This window comes from Dermacentor andersoni, chromosome 2 (assembly GCF_023375885.2).
Source record: "Dermacentor andersoni chromosome 2, qqDerAnde1_hic_scaffold, whole genome shotgun sequence".
Classification (NCBI taxonomy): domain Eukaryota; kingdom Metazoa; phylum Arthropoda; class Arachnida; order Ixodida; family Ixodidae; genus Dermacentor; species Dermacentor andersoni.
In genome coordinates this window covers 123,981,925-123,999,732 of record NC_092815.1, presented here as the reverse complement: position 1 = coordinate 123,999,732, position 17,808 = coordinate 123,981,925, and the positions used below count along the sequence as shown (strand labels likewise).

The 17,808-nt window shown below is 46.4% G+C and overlaps 2 protein-coding genes across 2 annotated transcripts in view; one reads left to right on the top strand and one right to left on the bottom strand.

Annotated features, from left to right (window-relative positions):
* LOC140216146 (uncharacterized) overlaps positions 1-17,808 on the bottom strand; it is a 291,954-nt gene that overhangs the window by 123,350 nt on the left and 150,796 nt on the right. The gene's annotated exons all lie outside the window — the stretch shown is intronic.
* Positions 1-17,808, top strand: part of LOC126541192 (uncharacterized) — a 64,357-nt gene that overhangs the window by 1,122 nt on the left and 45,427 nt on the right. The window contains exons 2-8 of the mRNA XM_055076622.2: positions 8,615-8,817; positions 8,896-9,082; positions 9,835-9,966; positions 11,544-11,668; positions 12,738-12,905; positions 15,906-16,053; positions 16,552-16,712. Of these exons, the coding sequence (XP_054932597.1) occupies positions 8,615-8,817; positions 8,896-9,082; positions 9,835-9,966; positions 11,544-11,668; positions 12,738-12,905; positions 15,906-16,053; positions 16,552-16,712 (1,124 nt within the window). The remainder of the gene's footprint in view (positions 1-8,614; positions 8,818-8,895; positions 9,083-9,834; positions 9,967-11,543; positions 11,669-12,737; positions 12,906-15,905; positions 16,054-16,551; positions 16,713-17,808) is intronic.

Below are 17,808 nucleotides of genomic sequence, written 5' to 3'. Positions count from 1 at the left end.
GGTTTAAGGGTATGACTTATAGACTAATTGGATATTCTAATTAGGCTAAAATAGACAGGCTGGACGCTCACGGCCAGCCGATTGCTGTATGAAGTGCGCGCAGCACTTGTTAGACCACTGACGAAGTGCAAGGAGGAATAGCACAGGAATTTAAAAAGTTTGAAAGTTAACTTGTGTGGTTATACGTGCCAGAACCACGTTACGATTACGAAGCACTCCGCATAGTGGGGGACTCCGGGTTAATTTTTAACAGCTAGGGTACTTTTAACGTGCACCTATATCTAAGTGAAGGATTTCATTTTATTTCTTTTTTTATTCATTGACTATTATTAGTTGTAGTAGTAGCAGTAGTAGTATTGTATATCACTCCCATCAAAATGCGACAGCCAAAGCGGGGATCGAACCCGTGACCTTGTCGAGTTCACCAGCGCAATGCCATAGCCCCCGGGCTACCGCCACCACGCGTTAGCATTGGAATAGAATCGTTGTATCATATTGTCCTAACATTGTCGAGCAGACTGTTACACAAATATTTTTCACGGTTATGCCACAACGAAATAGACGCATTATGGTCTTCTCGGCTGCTGTGCCACAAAAAAAAAAGTAAATTTAATTCATATAATTTAACTAACTAATGAGTTCGAAAGACACATAATTAATAAAAAAATAAGTTTGTGATTTAAACTGTAGTTGCATGCCGATGCAAGAGGCCGCAGTTTCTTTTTTTTTTCTTTTTTTACCTTTTTGTTGCGCATACAACGCAGTAGTGATGCTCAATCAATGCAACAGCGTTCCCGTGATAAATTATGAGCGGCAGCTTGTTGTTTTGTTTCCGCGGAAACCCGCAGGGTGGAGGGAAGTAATAATATTGGAATGCATCATGTAACCGCGCAAACAACGAGGGACAAAGATGGAAACGCACAAGACAGGCGCGGAACTTGTTGAAGTTCCGCGCCTGTCTTGTGTGTTTCCTTCTTTGTCCTTTGTTGTTTGCACGGTTACATGATGAATTCCAATATCGACCACCAACTAGCTCGCCTATCCCTGTTAAAGGAAGTAATAAATAAAGGAAAAACCACACATCCACCCAAACGTAGCGAATTGCTACAAAGGAACGATGATTGTGATTGCGAACGATGATTATAGTCTCAGCCGTCACTAAGTAGCCCGCGTCATTAGGATTCTCATTATCTCGAGTTGTCCTTGCTGCGACCAATGGAACACGGAGTAGATCGCGTGTTCCTTTAGAATACCTCAAGCGCGGTTTTCCTTCCTCGTTTTTCTTGATTCATTCTCTGCTCACAGACCATGTGAAGGCAACAACAGCAACAAAGGGCGTAAGGTCAAGTTCTAACCTCAAGTATTTTACACGCGCTGTTAGTAGGTCATAACAAAAACCTGTGCAGCTTTCTTTTTTTTTCTTTTACGTTGCACAATTACGCCACCTACCCAACGATGGCTGCTGAACGGATTTTAGTTAAGTGCAACGGTTTTGTCCCGTGTGAGAAGCGAAAGAAAACAATCAAAGGATATGCGCGGGGAGATTATTCTAACCTTGATAAAACCAGGCTCATGTTGGAGAGAGTTAGAGAGATAGAAGCAAGGAAAGGCAGGGAGGTTAACCAGACACACTTCCGGTTTGCTACCCTCCAATAGGGGAAGGAAGTGATGAAAAGAAAGAAGGAAAGGTAAAGAGACGGCACCATACATAGTTGCAAGCACATTTGAAGGTGTGCACAGAGTCTACCGTGTGTCCCAGCTAACGTAGCCAAGTTATTAAACAAAAAGAAGAAAAAATGCATTTTAAGAAAACTCGGTGCGAGGTATAAAGTTATAGAATCTGGAGTGTACGGTCGCGAGAGGTCTTAGGATCGTATGTTGTACCGCGTTTTTACCTCTTTGCACACCATGGTGGTGTAGTGGCTTTGGCGTTGTGCAGCTAAGCCCGGAGTGGGGGGGGGGGGGGGGGGGCAGATGAATTCCAGTCCACGGCGGCATCATTTCGACGGGGACGATATACAAGAACGCCCGTGTACCGTGCATTGTGTGCACGTTAAAGAACCCGAAGTGGTAAAAATTGATTCAGAGTCCGCTGCTACGGCATGCCTCATAATAACATCGTGGTTTTGGCACGTAAAACACCAGAATTATTTCTTATCTGATTTGCTATTTTCGTTTTAGTACACCAGCTAGGCTGACGTCAGCTGGGACACCCTATATAAACGGCCATAAAGACCTGCCAATTTCAAGCAATTTAGCAACGCCAGGCTTACGTTAGGTAACCAGTGACCTAGTAGCTTTCGATTAATGCGACTAGTTATAACGTAACAGCCCTGCGCGCTGATGGAAAAGGAACAGAGGCGACAGAAAAGGGAACCGGCAGTAAATACAGGCACGTGAGCGTTGAACAACAAAGTCAGACCAGTACTTTTCAGCAATGGCACTCTATTAGGCTTACCGAGGCTGAAAAAATGTTTTGTTCCGCGATAAGTCGGTCAATTTAATAATAGGGATTAAAGAGAAGCGCTCTGTGCACTCTATACACGTGTGACGTTGCCCTTTCGAAAGTGTCGCTCGATTTATTCCGCGAGAAAATATTATTTATTAACAGAAGAAATCAATGAATAAATAGCACAGAGGCAAATAAATATGGTTCTGTAGCCTATACGCTAGCAGACTGGAAGAATAAATAATCGCCAAACTCAGCTTCTCAATCCCGATGCTCACACCATAACTCTAGCCAGCAACAAGCGCGAATTCGGATCTAAGCGGATGGTCGGCCTGTATGGGCACTCTCATGTTGCTATAGTGGATCACGGTTACCGTGGCTATCACGGCTACGAGCGGTAACTGCCACACTAATTCTCGGTATACGACGTGCATGCGCAAACGTTTTAACACGTGACATATAACAGTACCGTATCATGTAGTGATCAAAAGTAAAACTCTCTAGTATATACTCAATAATCAGCCACTTACGCCCGCAACTATATACCACTGCGCAAGGATATTACCTGTGTACGCCTTATACCTTCGGCAGTGCTGTAACCAGCTTGCAAGACTGAGGTAGAAGCGTTGAAGCGAAATACTGCATCGTGACATGAATCCGACAGGGAGCGCTCCGGTAGTCACAGCGCAGCGGAGGTTCCACAACGATATAGCCTGGTGTTGGCACTTTGCGCACATTGTTTGTCTTTCGCGTTGGATTAGCCTGTGGCGCCTTGTCGCCTACGGAACGCAGCTTCAGCACGCATCAGCAGTTCTTACACGCCACCTACTTGTTCGCTTGCGATGACGCCAACTAAGAAAACTGGTACGCTAAGCGGCGCAGAAAGGCAACAGCGTTGACGGGTGAATATCGCTTTAGTCTGGCGAAAGACACGCCACGGTGAAGCAGAAGGCACCCGTGAAGCAGAATGCCAGCGTGAAGCAGAACGCCTTCGCAAGTTCGCGGCGCACGCTGCAAACTCTGCCACTCGCATTCCTGAAGTTCAGCGCGTCGCAACCCATCTGGCTGCCTAAGGCACTACGGAGTCGGAAGAAAATTCTCGTGCCGTCGCCGAAGCGACTCGGCAGCTGGTCGCCGCTAGCCGACAGGACGCCGCACATCAAGCAAACCTGTAACACGGTCGCCGACCCGTAAATTGTGCACCTTCCGCTGCAGCGGACCGTGAGTTCACAAAGCAAACATGCAACAGCTTCTGTGAAGATACGTTTAACTTCCGTGTTCTACCGATTTCTATGACAATGGAATCAACCCAATTTTTCTTTTGTGTGCTTGAATCCTCTCTGTCAATAATAACGCTGGGATAGCAGCACCCTTAAGTAAATTGCCAATTTCATGAGCGTAATCTACTAAGTCTCACATTATTTGCCTACATGATGTTCCATTAGGATAGCGTCAAAAGCAAGACTGGGTCCGTCGAAAGAGGGGCAGCGGAGGGTTGCCAACCGTCCTCCATTTAGCTAGACAGTTCCTACTTTCGAGTAAATGCGCCGCGTCCCGACCTGAGACCCAGTCGAGACGGCCTAATCTCCCTACTTTCGCTCTTTTCTTTTTTTCTTCTTCTGGAAAGGCAATAAATAAAGCCTATTTCTTTCGTATAGTGACTGCCAGCTCGTTCGTACATTATTCTTTTAATGCGAAGCATTCTTTGCCTCATTCTACGCACTCTGCGGTAGGTATATGTAAGGTAGGTATCTACCGTCTCACCGCACCTCGGACCTCTGCAATAAAAGAAAATGCATGAACGAAAGTGGAATCGGAGCTCTGCCTTCGAGCACAGCAGTCCAGTGCCCCAATCACTAGGCCATGATTGCACATTTTTATGTGTTAGCATTAGGAGCGTCAAAGTGGTAAATATTGTGTGTACGTGAAGATGTGGGAATCCATTACCGTAGTAAATACATACATACATACATACATACATACATACATACATACATACATACATACATACATACATACATACATACATACATACATACATACATACACACACACACACGCACACGCACACACACACACACACACACAAACACAAACACACACACACACCCACATACAAACATACATACATACATACATACATACATACATACATACATACATACATACATACATACATACATACATACATACACACACACACACACACACACACACACACACACACACACGATCCAGGATCTCAAAGTGGTGCGACGTAACACTAATGCACTTCTGTCGCATTTATCGCAAAACCGCCAATGATTATTTTTTATGTTGTTTGTAGTAGATGTTCCCTTCTTTCAGTTAAAGTGTATGGCTATAACTGGCAATAAATAATAAACTAGGCCCCGATCGCACGCATAGGAGTCCCGTGCCAAAGGCAACTAGTTCTTTGAGACGTTTCGCACGTGCTCATTGTTGTGCTTCTTTAAAGCAAATATAAAATCGAATAGCTTTCTTTGGCCCTTCGGCGATCTGAGCGGTAGGTATATTACGGCGGTGGGTCAACGGCGGACTGCCGATGACATGCCTGTTTGCGCGCTGCGATTGCAGCCGCTTGTGAACAGCGCACCTATAGCCTGGCGTGGTGCCATTTAATAGGTGACAAGGCAGCCACGGAGGCGCTCGCTGTGCGATGTACGCCAGTGATGTGTTTTCTTCACGGCGGTTCATGATAGCGACAAGCATAAAAGCTGCAGAGGAGGACAAATGTGCTGTTGGTTCATACGTGGCACATTCGGGAACACTGCAATTGCGGCGCGCAACAAGTACCTCACATGCCTTCTTTTTTTTTAATGTTTCGTGGAGTTTCTTTAGGACACCAAAAAAATATTTATGTAACAAGTAGGCAGCTCAAACCTACTAAATTTTAGATGTTCATTACAACTTTCTTATTAGAAGTACTCCCTTTAGATAACGGTTAATAATTACTGACTAATTATGCAATTAAACAGAATACAAAAACAGTATCGGTTTCTCTGTGCATGAGCCAACACCATGCATTTGGTCGCGTCTTCCTACAGCAGTGCTTCGGCATATTTTCAAAACTTTGCCAGATTTAGCTGGGACAACCTGTATACGAATGTGCACGAACGTTCCATATACGAATGCGTCACATACGAATTAGCCCAACCATTATCGACAGAGTTAAGTTTCGTGTTTGTTCTTTTCTCTCCTTGAAGGCGACCAAAGTCTCTTCAAGGTGATTATCGGCGTTGATGAAGCAGGAGGCAGGTTGGAGGTAACAACACTTGAAGATATATTGCAACGGAAATATTTACACAGTCAAATACAGAGTTAGCAAAAGAACACTGATACAAAACACACAAGTAAACAGCGCCTTACTCTTCTACTTTTTCTTAAGTTAGAGCCTAGGACAACTGTCACTACATACGACCAACCGAGTCTCACTGTTCTACCACTAAGTGGTTACGGCCCAGACTAGCGTTGCATCGTACGGAGTCTTACTGTTCTATCAGGTTTAGTGATTACAGCCTAGACTGAGGAACAAGCACCTCGTCTCGATTGTTATAGTCAGAAGAGACAAAGAAAAAGGGCGGTAGGGTCGTTAGCCCATCCCACGGAAACAGTTGCCAATGAGAGTTGACAGTTTCTTAAGCCACAACCCAAAGGGATGGGCTTACTCTCAAAAGTAAATGTACTGGAAAACCACCCTGTTTTCCCTCTTCCCACAGCTTCGTTTCCCTCTCCACGCGGTCAGTGACGGCCTCGGCACACACGTCAGGCACGCACGATTTATTGAGGCCATCTCGCACCTCAGCGGCGTTTCTAGCCAGCAAGGGGGCTCGGGCGCTGGTGTCCCAACACCGCGTACCGCAGTCCCCCCTCAAGGTCTTTCCTCGAAGAAAAATAATGACCGCTGGCGGCATCCGGACTCGGTGTTCTTAAACGAAGTTCTCCGAACGCGGCCTCCGCATGCGCCCCGCGCCCCTCTCTATGGCGCGCACTGCAAGTTGTAAAACGACACCAAGCGGGCTCTCCTCAGCGCTCAAAACAAGATGCACGTGGCTGCCGCCCGAATGCGTAGGGGCGTGAACCCCCCCCGCTCCGTACGCGCAGCGCGTGGTCAACATTGCTAGCAGCTGCGTCTCTAACCAGCAGGGCACTCAGGAGCCGGCGCCACAATGTCGCGTATACCACGTCCCACTCGAGGTTTGTCCGCGTGGCCCTATTATGACCATCGGCGGAATGTCAACAAAGCGCGCGTAAGAGCATGTTCTCCGAATCCGTTTTCCGCCTTCGCACCGCGCCCCCCCCCCCCCGGCGCGCGCCTCGGCTCGTCACCCGACACCACGCGGGCCGTCCGACCCCTCACGAACAGAAACGGTTGCTGCCCGACGCGCTGGGGGGGTGGGCGCCTCCCCATTCACAAAACACAGGGGCAACTCGCGGCACTGCAAAAGTATATACAAAACAATCATGCAGCCCTGCACCCTCCGTTCTGCATGCTCGAGAGATGAGCGGCCTAACAGACAGGATGATCACATCTCTCCGATTTTCACGTACAGCTAAGGCTTTAAGCCGTGGGGATGATTGGTCAATCCGCACGTCCAAATTGAACAGCATGATTGGTCTATACGGCGATGAATAATTCGCGAATGCATACTCGATCCGGTACGACATTCTCATAAACCTTTCTTAAACTAGAACAAGGAAGCTTGTCCTAGTTGGAGAAGAGAAAACATCGCAAAATGATTGCAAAGAATTGACAATAAGCAAAGATGTTATAAATGCCCCGTCCCCCTCTAATTAGAGGCGACGTTCAGTTCAGTTTATTTTCCGACTTCGTGGAAAATAAACTGAACGGAACGTCAGGTATACGAAACAGCGGCCACGAAGGAAAAGGAATACGGTGCTGCCGAACAGCGCATGGTGTGCATTAACTCAATGTAGCCATCGGAGCAGCTGTGGCTATTCGTTCGGTGCACAAAATTGCTGGTGGGAAGGAACGTTCATCAAAACATATGCCAGGTATTAAGCGCATGGAGGCGGCGCACATTCATGATGCATGCAACATTATACCGTTAGCACACATGGCTCGCTTGAACCTCCATTAGCAAAGCGAATGGCACAGACCGAGGCAGGAAAACAAATGATAAATACAGTGGGAGAGAAAACAAACACAAAAACACGACGAGATAATGATCAAGCGCTGAGAGGGCAAACATGTGGCGTCGTGCGGATAAACAAAGTAACGGTGGCATATTTTCTTCCTGAAGGAATGCCTGCTGAAAAACAACGCCAGTCTACCATGCATTATGTGCACGTTGAGAAACCCCAGGTGGTCAAAATAACTCCATCCATGCCCCCACTATGGCGTGCCTCGTAATCAAATCGTAGTTTTGGCACGTGAAACCACGAGAATTCAACTTTTTTTTACAGACAAGCTGTAAGCCTCTAGTTGGTCGCGATTTTTCGTGGGCTCGTGCTGAGCTCACCCAAATACACTACCGCCACATAGCGGCCGCGGCCGCTTAGACAGACCTCAAACTGCAGCCGGAAAAGGGCTTCGTCATTGAGTTTCCGCTTAACAGAATAACGTTTTCTCACGTATTCGAATTACAATACGAAGCCATTATGTAGGCAGCTTGTGTGTAAGTCGAACTTTACGAATTTTCTGACGTAATTTCCAAGCTCTGAAGTTTCTCCGCAGCAATCCGTAAAACATGAATTCATTTAACCGGACAGATTAAATCAAAAGTTATGGGCCCTATTTTCGGAATTGATCGCCCAGAATCAGGTCGCACTGCTGACTTTGACATCGTATTTTTTTGTCTATCATTAATTGCTGTTACATCGGATGTCAACGTTGAAACAGTGCTTGCTGTCATTAAACAAACACATCTTTTTTCCAAGACATGATCCGTATTTCTTTGCATATATTACCGAAACCCCTAAGAAGATAACTCGGAAAAGACACACATTACAATTGTACTGTGTGTCGAATTACAAATTATTCGCAGCATGCACTTGTGGCTGCCCTGATCAGAGGCAATGTAACAGTTTTTTTGTTCTTAGGTATCTCTCAAAGAAACATGAGCATGCGCTGTTCCCGGTTCATTTCCTTTGACTCCCGGATGCACGACTTTTTCATCCGCGCAGTGGGCGGCGGCTCTGCGGGCTCCGTGATCGCCAACCGGCTCTCCGCGAATGCGAGCGTCACGGTGCTGCTTCTAGAAGCCGGAGGACTGGAGACGCCCTCGCGACAGGTCCCGGCTGCCGCGCCGTTCAACCTCAGGGGTCACGACGATTGGGACTACTGGACCGTGCCGCAAAGGAACGCCGCGTTCGCTTATCGCGACCAGGTTGGACATACCCCGATGTGCGAAACTCAGCGTGTGAGCTCTATCTCTCTCTCTTTTCATTATTTCATTTGCACACAGCGGCTGTCCCTCTCCCGCGGCAAGGTGCTCGGCGGCAGCAGCGTCCTGAACTTCATGGTTTTTACCCGCGGAAACCCGAAAGACTACGACCGGTGGGCCAGCAAGTACGGCGCCAAGGGCTGGTCGTACGAGGACGTCTTGCCACACTTCAAAGACATCGAAGACTATCGCGTGGGGACGCCAGACCGTGAGTACACCTGATCACAATCAGTTGACATTTCCCTCCAGTTCTTTACGCTCGACGATGACAAACGTCTGCATCGGCCTATCCCGGAGAGCGTAACTGTCAACCTGCGATTTTGGGAAGAGTCGCTTTAGCGAATATCACTTTATGGCCTGCGCAGGCTCGCTAGTTCCACGGAAGGAAACGTATAATGACGAGAAATTGCGACTCCGGGCTCGCTTTTGACCAGCATAACTTAGACATTGTGACTTTTTCTAACTTCGATCGGGGACTGAGAGAGCAGATTGCAAAAGAAAAAAAAAACGGCTGCTGTAATATTCAAGAATTTATCAACATAAGTTGGACTTCATGCGAGATTTTCAGTGCTTTTTTAACAGCTTCGTGCTTGCACAACAATGGAGAGCCTACGTTAATGACTCAATGTGTGCCATACTTTGTCAACACCAATCTTCATCATCGAACCTTTACAACCGCTGAACAGGCTGGCGTTGAACAGGCAGGCGCTGTCCTTCCTGAAATTAGTTGACCCTCATTTACAGCTCATAGACGTACATGTGGTTGCCGCATTGCAATTATATTTTATCACTTTTCTCGTATCATTTCGCTATTCATATCAATAAAGTACCCGGCCATGCATTGTTTCATGTATAGAACTACCAAGTTATATCAAAATAGCACAACGATGTTGTTATCAAAGTGCAAATATAATTTTTTCTTTCACCCCCCCCCCCCCCCCCCCATGTGAACACCCGCAGAGTACCATGGAACAGGCGGCGAAGTACCAGTGAATTACGCCAATACCAGCACGCGCCTCAGTCAGCTTCTTGTGGAGGCGTGCACGCAGTCGAGTTACCCCTACGTTGACTTCAATGGCGCCACGCAGTCAGGTGACACAGTTGTTGACTCTTAAGCGTGCATACATGTGCCAACCAGCAACACATCCTTACAAATACTACAAAAACAATAATCACACTGTTACTGTATTGCCGATCCGACAGTTCTGAATTTTGCAGGCCATTGTGCCGTTTCAATGCAATCTCCGCGGTCACCTTGAGAATGTTATACGCAGCTAAGGTCAAAAGTTTTGGGTGTTTGCGCGTTGCATCGCTAAGTGAATGCATTCGTATGGCGATAAGGGTATACCTGATCGGTAGTCTTGTCGAACGCATTACCGACACGTTTTCGGTGTAGTTTCGCCATCTTTTCACACGTGCACCTTCTGCTGCGTCATCGTAGCGCTGGAGTTCATGCTATTCCCGGCGCCAACCCAAGTTAGCGTCCAATTTGGCCACGACAACGGCGCGGTTACAGCGCAGCCTGAAATGGATGTGCCCACCCAGGAAGCCGCTATACGCTAAAAGCACTATGTATGTCGGAAATACGCTCATTATGGCTATATCTTTGTGCCGTTTTCAATCTGACGATGAACGGTTACGTGGTTCTACTCCCGAATTATAAGTCGCGACATGTTGTCGATGCCTGAATTACGCCCTCTACTTACGCACAGCATCGTCATTCGTGTACTCTGGCCGACGGCAGTAAATATGAGCCGAAACCCATTCACTATCACACTCCCTACCTTTTTTTTTTCTTTTCTTTGTATCGCAAATACTCAAGTAAAATATATTTTCTGCAACCTAAATGGCTTCTCGCTTTTTACAAGCACCAGTATGTGAAGCAGAACAACCAAGGTAGGGGTAGAAATACGTGGAAGTAACCAGAACACAACCAGTGTGCACAGCACGTGGCAGAACATTTGAAACGAGTAGCGGTCACTTTACTCAATTAAAGCTTCCTTCTGTCCTTCTGCAAGATCGTGGCTTAAACCAAAATCAACGACAGTGTGTATATTTCAAGGTATGCTCTCGTAGTTTTTCAATTTTCGCTAAATATATATCACGTGCATTCATTAATATGATAAACGTAGTTGGTGTTCCAACTAACAGTTAGCAGCATCGTGACACAATGCACTAACGAGAAGTGTCAATTGGTACAGCACCGCCATTTCGCCAGAGAATATGGAGACACAGTTCTCGAAGGTGGCTAATCACTAATTAGCTGATCAACTAATAAAAGACATGCCTTAATTAGTTCTCAACTTATTTCTGCAAATAGAAGATGCACCCTAAAGTGATAATGACAAAAAAAAAAGCTTGCTTACTTGTCTACACTGTGATTTGTCTTGCGCCGTTCACTTCCTTTACCTCCAATAATCCGCCTGACGCCGCAGAATTGCATTATCTGTCCCAGCAGATATTTAATGAGTCAAATTGCACTAAAAACGACTAAGTAATTAGCTATAAATAACTATTACTGAGCTGCGCGAGCGTATGTATTGTTTAACATGCTGTGGAGTCATTTGACAGTCATATGAGAACCCACCCGCTTTTTCGCCTCTTGCGTAGCGCACACTCCCTAAATACGTAAAAGCGCTGACGTCTGATATTGCTTGTTTCGCACACAGGCTGCTCTCGCATGCAGACGAATGTGGCGGACGGCGAGCGCTACAGCGCCAGCAAAGCTTTCATACGGCCCATCGTCGGGGCACGCAAGAACCTGCACGTGGCACTATTCAGCCAGGTCACAAAGGTATGCCCTGGGTTCAAAGTGGCAATCACTTCGCGCATGCGAGGACGCTGCCAGCATGACCCCGTGTAACATGCGAATCCACAAGAACCTTCCCGATTTCGGCCATTCTTAGGTTGTCGTTCGTTCATTCGTTTGTTGTTGTTGTTGTTGTTGTTGTTTTCAAAGCCTCCACCTTATATGGGAAACCGGCGATCGCCAGGGTGATTTGATTGTCCTACTGAAATATGATGACGCCGTCCGAAAGGGACGGGAAGGCTCTGATATGATATCTTGAACAATGGCATAGGCACGCATACACATCAACATTGGATAACGCCCGGCGCATCTCGCCAAGCTTTTTTTCGTAGCAATTGGCATTTTTTGTAGAGCGCATTCGCTCACGCGTGTTCTAGCATGACGATGGCCAGTCAGGTCAGATGCTGCGCACATATGCCTCAAGATGAGCGTCGAATTTGCTGACGTGACATGAAAGCATGTCCTACAAAAAACTAATTCACAACTCGCTATGATGTGTATTACGGCGCTGCTGTCGCCACAGAGACGTCAGCGCTCATTCCCTGTACACCAGTTTTGCAGAATGAACACCTTGGTTTTTGCAATGACAGAAGAAGGCACAGGCGTAATAACAGCGTACCGGGCCAAGCAAAGAAATGTTTGCTTAGGTTTTATCAAAACAATACAATGTATTTTGTGTTACAGTCCTGCTCGCAAATTACTGCTCTCAACGAGTGTAGAAAAAAGAACGAGCGCTTAGAAATGTCTTTCTTTCTTTTTCGAAGTTTAGCGGCGCTAGAAACTGACTGTAACGTTTTCTTTTTGCCTAGCCCGTGGAGCAAGAAACAGTGCGCGGAGTTCACAAAGTTGCGAAAACTGCACTTCCGTGCAATGCACATACGACCGCGAAGGAAGGTCCTCCAATTATTTTAGCATGAAAGCTAAATTTCGCATTGTCCAATGCATACATTAGCAAGCTAACTTACCCGTCTGAAGAACGGTGTCGACATCGTCATGCGCAGTTAGGGCTTGTTCGCACCTACGGCGATTCACATTCCTCCACCTTGAAGCACAGGTGAACTTCAAAGGGAAGCGCGCCATGGGCGTGTCGTTCACGAGGTACGGGCAGAAGCAGAACGTATCGGCAAGGCGAGAGGTCATCCTATCTGCAGGAACCGTTGGCTCCACTCAGCTGTTACTTCTTTCCGGCGTGGGACCCAAAGAGCAGCTGGAGAGGCTGAAGGTAGGCATTTTGCAGCACCATTTCTATAGCCTCAGTGAAGCCTAGCGACACGCTACTCGGGTACTTATAATGTCATTAGCATTTTGAGGCTACTTCACGGACTTCACGGGGCCTGTCATCTATCTATCTATCTATCTATCTATCTATCTATCTATCTATCTATCTATCTATCTATCTATCTATCTATCTATCTATCTATCTATCTATCTATCTATCTATCTATCTATCTATCTATCTATCTATCTATCTATCTATCTATCTATCTATCTATCTATCTATCTATCTATTTATCTATCTATCTGTCTATCTATCTATCTATCTATCTATCTATCTATCTATCTATCTATCTATCTATCTATCTATCTATCTATCTATCTATCTATCTATCTATCTAACCATTCTCCCGCCAACTTGGGTCACTGGGTAGGCACTCCATGGTCTAATGGGTATGTGCTGAGGAAATAGGGCGCAAAACCGACCGTTGAACAAACCTGGGTCACTGAGTATGTGGCACCAGGTATGTACTGCTGTTAAATAATCAACACCCTTGGTGCCATCTTGAATCACTGTGTGATTCAAAATGGCACCAACGCCTGTACCACTCTTCAATGAACTCCTCAGTCAACAACTTGAGTAACTTGGTATGTGCAACTTGCGTACCTGCCGCTCAAAAAAAAAAACAAGAGACACGATCGAAGCGGCCAAGGAACAAGAAGATTGGATTTATTGATAGGAAAGACAGAGAGGTCGACCTGAGCTAGTGCGCTCTAGTCTGCTACTCTGCACTGGGAAAGAGGGAAGGGGAGTGAAAGTACTGGGATGGATGATGATGATAAGAGAAGTGGTGAGTGCATGAGACAGTTGTCTTGCTAGAGCCGCTCGTCGAGCTTGGTCGAGCTCGACGAGCTCGGCCAAAAGATCTTTTAGAGTTAATCCAGTGCGAGGTGGCGTCCCTAGATGGCGCAGCGTGCGCGACGGAAAAATATGGAATTCACCCAGTGAGACCCGTATGGGTAATGTACACCTTCCAGAAGCGCTTGGATTTAAAGTGGACGGAAGCATCAGCCGGTCAGCAGTCGAGATAGGCAAGACATGTTTATAGTACTGGTGGAAGAAAAAAGCAGGGAAGAGATTGATACGACCGGATCCGTTACAGGGATAGGTAGCGGTACAAGGTAGATAACGAAGTCTTGGGGAACAAATAAAAAAGTTATTCAGGAGAAGTACAGAAAAGGCTAGAATAGAGAACATGTACCGCGTACCTGATTAAACCAAGTAGACTACGTGACTATTTGTTGCCGCCCCGTTTCAAAGGGCATGCCAATAAATAAAATAATAATAATAATAATAATAATAATAATAATAATAATAATAATAATAATAATCAAAGCGCGACAGGCGAGCCCGCGGCTGCATACACGTTTCGGTGTTGGCACTACGGTATTTCGTTACACTGCTTCAATGCTAATCGCATTAACGTCGACATTCATCGTGAGATGCGTTCTGTCGAAATTTTTCGGACGAGTCTCCAGGACGCTGCCGTCTTTACCCTATAGCAATCAATTTTCATTTTATGAAGGTGGGAAATGTATAGACGCCGTGACATATGCAGCCACGGTGTTTGTATTGCATGTACTTCAAATCAAGAGCTGGGGCCTTAGCCAGCCGACCCTGGCATTATCATTACGGCATCATGGTAGTATTCTACTATTGAGTAATCTCATTTTTCCGTACTCATGAGGTTATGAAAGTTTGCACCTGAAACGAATGTAGCAAAAGCGCGTCGACTGATTTCTGTTGTTTACTGACTGGCACAAACAATAGCAAACAGCTAGGCTTCCTGAGCGCAGGTTACTCATCCAACGTTCTGACAGAGACCATGCAACATCACGCGGAGTTGACTCTTCTATTACGACAAAAAATAAAGCAGGTGATTGCTGCTTTAAGGCATCACCACAAGCAATAGCAACAAAATATTGGAGCAATATCGAAATATTGGAGAGCGGCCGAGGGATATATCAGGGAAAAATTTGGTTTCTATTTCATTGTGATTTTTTGGTATGATTCCTGCACGATCTGCAGATATAGTGCAATACATCGTACTTGGAACTAAGCGCACTTGGAACTAAGAGTAACCATGCATTCCGCTTAACCGAACTTTATGAGCGCCAACAGCCTTCTTCTCTATTAATACACCAGTCCCAGTGACAGGCACGAACCTTATCGATCTGGTATAAAAGCGATATGCCTCAGGGTGGCATTTTCGCCAGTACGCGAGAGACCACTGTCATAAAACATAACGTCCACCTCTTAAGCCTTTGAAATGGTTTCATTAGATGATGTGCATATTGAGACAACTTTGGTTAAGAGAACGAAACGGGTAATCTGCCAGCGGCGGAAATATTCGTGAAGGACCAGCCTGCGTTTGGGGGGAGGCAAACTATTCCGACGAGCATACGGCCGTGTCTGCTAAACCAGCCATCGCGTGCAGGCAGCAGGTGGATTCATCACCCTAAGTCAAATTAACTGTCTTGACACCAGCAAACCGGTCTTCTGTGACGAAGAAGAATTTTCCTTTCGCAACTGCTGGGCGTAACAATAAGAAATAAACTGCTTTGATCGTTACGGCTATACTTGTACCAGCTTGTCAACTGTGAGTGCAAACATACTGGCATTACGGGTGTACATGACGTCGGTACTTTGAGCGCTAGAAGGAATCAAAGTGTCTGCAATGAAGTTAAAGTCCTCACGGCTCAAACGGTCGTCAAGAGACGTAAACTTTTCATACTCAAAAACTTCACTCAACACTTCCTGTCGTCGTACGGTTAGTTCAGTGCAGCCCTGCGAGGTAACGAAATATGGAGGTTCCAAATTTCATTATTAACTGGTCCCTCAGAAGGGACTACAGAATTATTGCAACGGTCTCACATTGGTGCGGAAAGTAGTTTTCCTGAGCTGCAACCTCTTAAGGTATGACGACCACTGCAACATTCTCCCTAGATTCCCGTGGTCGCCGACCTTCCGGTGGGACGCAACCTGCAGGACCACCCAGCTATCATGTTGGGGTTTCCCATCAGTACAGACGTGGATGCCGGCATTGAACCCTTCAGCCTGGACGATATAGCGCAGTACGCGAGCAACAGAACCGGTAAGCCGCCTTTAGGACGTCGATGAACAAGTGCATCGATGACCGCGTTCGTATTGCGTATACCTGCTGCGTGCTAGCGCAGGATTGGTGTCGTCGAACCTCCGTGTTCTTCGCATTGTAGCATATCACGCATGGGCTCCCGGTTCCATCTACCATTATGCTAGGGATGCATAAATCAGGAAAGGAGCCTAGTCGAATGAAAGACCCCGTGGGCGTGCAAACCAGGTTAGATATAAATTTCAACATCCCGCTAAAGCCATCTAACCTAAGGGACTCATCGTCCCAATATTACTGGAATCGGGCTCTGTATGTACTAAGCACGTACTACCACGCTCAATATGAGCTACAACACATTAACGCGTGCAAAAACGGCCGCGCCTTGTAGCTCATATTGAGCTCAATAGTAAGCCCATACAATCTTAACTATAGCAACCACGAAATGTTATAAGTACCGTGCTCTTACTCTAATCCTCTCCTATCACCCGCGTTCTGTGCCAGGTACGATATCCATACCCACAAGCTGCGAGTTTGTGCAGTTCTTGCACACCAACTATTCGACGGATCCCGACGTCCCGGACGTCGAAATTGCGCCGATTTCTACCTCCCCATCAAGTCAACTACTCAAGGATTCAATGGCAGAACTCGGCCTACTGCCAGAGGTGAGTTTTAAATTGCAAAGGGCAAAAGCACTGCCTTCATACCACTCAACCGGCAGCGGATTATGGCCGTTCAACCTAAAGCGTAGTGCTCAGCGATTCAAACGCCAGACAGAACCGCGTGGCGACCAGCGTCACATCTGTTAGAGCATTTATCGCGGACTAATTTGATATGTGAAGTTACAGCTTAAGTAAAACGGTTACAATGTTTACGAGAGTTTCGCAAAAGGTACCACTCACAAATTAGTGGCGTATTTCAGAGGGGTGCATATTACACGACCTGTGTCCGCTTTTGATGTATGATTAAGTGCAGCATGCAGCATTGTGATATCGCTTTTTATTAATAAAAAAAGGTTTTAAATTTGGTGCTTGAGTTTGCTTTTTCATCCCTTAGCATTCTTATGGTACTTAGCGCATTTTGCGGGGGCTATCTATCTATGTATGTAGGTTTCTATTTACGCATCTATCTATGTTCATCTTTGCGTATATTTGTATCTAAGCGTTTTTCAGCCTACCTTGGTCACTGGGTAGTCAGTGGTGGAATGTGTAGCGCATCTGACAGGTGCGTAGAGGTAACAGCGTTCGAAACCAACCATTGGACCAGCCTTTGTCACTGAGTATGTGCCAACGTGTGCATGAATTAATGAATTATGGGGTTTTACATGTCAAAACCACGATTTGATTACGAGGCATGCCGTAGTGGGGGACTTCGAATAACTTTGGCAACAGGAGGATCTTTCAGTGCGCGGAACACGGGCGTTTTTGCATTTCGCCGCAATCGAAATGTGGCCGCCGCGGCCAGAATTTGATCCCGCGACTTCATGCTTAGCATTGTAACACCATAGCCGCTAGCCACCGCGGCGGGTAACGTGTACATACGTGCCGCTATTCGATGAACCTCTTTCACACCGTCATGGGTCACTGTAGTCGCGAGACTGGGTAGGCGCTGCTGCTCTAAGAATCTCTTTGAAGCCGACTTGGAGCACTGGGAATGTGCCCCTCGGTATTTGCTGGTCTTCAATCAACCAATCAACCAGACAAGAGTCTGGTTGGCTACCCTACGCTGGGGGAAGGGAGAAGGGGAAGAGAGAGAAGGGAG